Source organism: Ictidomys tridecemlineatus, chromosome 4 (assembly GCF_052094955.1).
Source record: "Ictidomys tridecemlineatus isolate mIctTri1 chromosome 4, mIctTri1.hap1, whole genome shotgun sequence".
NCBI classification, from domain to species: domain Eukaryota; kingdom Metazoa; phylum Chordata; class Mammalia; order Rodentia; family Sciuridae; genus Ictidomys; species Ictidomys tridecemlineatus.
This window is the reverse complement of record NC_135480.1, coordinates 107,795,243-107,797,867: the sequence shown is the minus strand read 5'-3', so window position 1 is coordinate 107,797,867 and position 2,625 is coordinate 107,795,243. Positions and strand designations below refer to the sequence as shown.

At 43.9% G+C, this 2,625-nt stretch overlaps 1 protein-coding gene across 1 annotated transcript; it reads left to right on the top strand.

The window, feature by feature from the left end:
- The first annotated feature begins 792 nt into the window (after window positions 1–792).
- Window positions 793–1,737, top strand: LOC101960632 (olfactory receptor 8B4). Its single transcript, XM_021719583.2, has one exon. It carries the CDS (start codon window positions 793–795, stop codon window positions 1,735–1,737), a length of 945 nt encoding a protein of 314 aa, XP_021575258.1.
- The last annotated feature ends 888 nt before the right edge of the window (window positions 1,738–2,625 follow it).

Genomic DNA, 2,625 nt, shown 5'->3' with positions numbered 1-2,625 from the left:
AGGGGAGACTATAACTAATCAGGTCTCTAAGATTGTCATGAAGTTTAAAGTCCCCCATGGTATGCCAGCTGGGGTCCTGGTGGAAAAGATTGCTAATGTTTTTCTCCTGAAGTTGATGAAGACCATCTGGGGAAATCCACAAACAGAAACTCTGGGCTATTCCTCAAGCACCTTGGAGAATTTGGGTCTGTTAAAGCTCTGTTCCCAGCATCATGAGAATCAGAAGAGTTAGCCTGCAAGGCTGTCTACTTCACATTCTAGCAGCACCATCTTATGCCTCTGGCTAATGGAGAAAGCATTGCATAAATCCAGCACTGAAAAGGTATAGGGCAGAGCCAGTAGGGAACACTCTTGGCTTTTGGCTTGGTTTTCTCTCAAGGTAGTATGTGTTTGGGAGAGAAAGGCAGAGAATAGCTGGGCATGATGGGGGACATGGGAACTTCTGTGTCACAAAGCCTGAGACAGCAGGTCCAAGTTGTACCCCTGGCTCTTGGGGCATCTTTCTGAGATGGGGCAGCCCCTTGAGGTATGCTGCCTCTTCATTTCTTAAGCAGAGACAGAATCCTTGCTGCCCATGCCAACAGGGTAGCTGGGGTTCATGACTAGCATCAGGGGAGCTGAGATGCTGCCTCAGTCATATTATCAACAGTTTAGGATAGAGAGAGGCATAGATGAGGGAAGAGGGCAGAAGAAGGGAGGCCTCTATGCCCTGACCAATCGTCTCTAGCCTTTTTCCATTACTCATGTTTATTCTTGTATAACTTTGTGTTTTGTCCTCTGTTTCCCCAGTCGATGTGCCAGAAGAGAATGACTCTGAGAAACAGCTCCTTAGTGACTGAGTTTATCCTTCTGGGATTATCAGAACAATCAGAGCTCCAGCTCCCTCTCTTCCTCCTGTTCTTGGGGATCTATGTATTCACTGTGGTGGGCAACTTGGGCTTGATCACATTAATTGGGCTGAGTTCTAGTCTTCATACCCCAATGTACTTTTTCCTCTTCAACTTGTCCTTTATAGATCTCTGTTATTCCTGTGTGTTTACCCCCAAAATGCTGAATGACTTTGTGTCAGAAAATATTATCTCCTACATGGGGTGCATGACTCAACTGTTTTTCTTCTGTTTCTTTGTCAATGCCGAGTGCTGTGTCTTGGTATCGATGGCCTATGATCGCTACGTGGCCATCTGCAACCCTCTGCTGTACACTGTCATCATGTCCCCTCAGGTCTGCTTTTTGCTCATGATTGGCTCCTATGTGATAGGGTTTGCTGGGGCCATGGCCCACACTGGAAGCATGCTGAGACTGACCTTTTGTGATTCCAATGTCATCCACCATTACCTCTGTGAGGTTCTCCCGCTCCTGCAGCTCTCCTGCAGCAGCACCCACATCAATGAGCTTGTGTTCTTCACTGTTGTTGGAGTAGTCATCACAGTGTCCAGTGTCAGCATCTTCATCTCTTATGCTTTGATTCTTTCCAACATTCTTCGCATTCCTTCTGCTGCGGGACGATCCAAAGCCTTCAGCACATGTGGCTCTCACATAATTGCTGTAGCTCTGTTTTTTGGGTCGGGGGCGTTTACTTACTTAACAACCTCTTTTTCTGGATTGATGGAGGAAGGCAAGTTTGCTTCAGTCTTCTACACCAACGTGGTTCCCATGCTTAACCCTCTGATCTACAGTTTGAGGAATAAAGATGTTAAACTAGCCCTAGATAAAACCCTGAAGAGAGTACTCTGCTAATAAGTCTTTTGTATCATTGGCAATTAATTTTCAGCAAGCATTCTACTTAAGTAACATTTTATCTACAGGAAGAGGAATTTTAATGTTTTTTCTCAAATAAGGTCTCCCCCCACCCCTTTTTTTTCCTGGTACCTGGGGTTGAACTCAGGGGCACTAGACCACTGAGCCACACTCCCAGCCCTACTTTGTATTTTATTTTGAGACAGGGTCTCACTGAGTTGCTTAGTACCTCGCCTGTTGCTGAGGCTGACTTTGAACTCACAATCATTCTGCCTCAGCCTCCCAAGCTGCTGGGATTACAGGCATGTGACACTGTGCCCCCTCCCTTTCCCTCCACTTTTAAAGTTACAAAATATCTTGCTTTGTATTCTCTCCTTGAGGATTATGCCATTTTGTACTGCTCAACTTGTTTCACTGTAAAAAATTTAGCTTCTATCATTTACTGGACTCTATATTAGACTCAAGAAATGAATAAACTGAGGCTCCAAATCTTTATTTTTTCTTTGTAAATTAGATGGGTTTGTCTAAGTAAGGACACTTCTAGCTGGGATAAGGAACATGTGGTAGCATGAGGGAACTGGAGCATGTTTTTTTTTTTTTTTCAGTTATGTGAACAGCTTACTAAAGACTAAAGCTAGATTACTTGGTGCCATAGATAATGTATTCTCATAACTCTTAGAGAGCTTACTGGCTAGGCAGATCATAAATCCTTCCTTCCATGCATATATATGCACAGACTAGAGAAGGGTTCAGCTAAGAACTGTACATGGCCTGATATTGTATGGATAAATCAAAACACAAATCTTTCATTTCAAAGTTTGAAAATTTCAGAGCTTTGGGATGGTATTTAAAGGTAGGTGATCTTGTAATTGGGCTCTTGGGGCTCAG

What these genes read in the sequence shown, in the direction of transcription:
- LOC101960632 (XM_021719583.2), top strand. Translation starts at nt 793, where the DNA reads ATGTGCCAGAAGAGAATGACTCTGAGAAACAGCTCCTTAGTGACTGAG.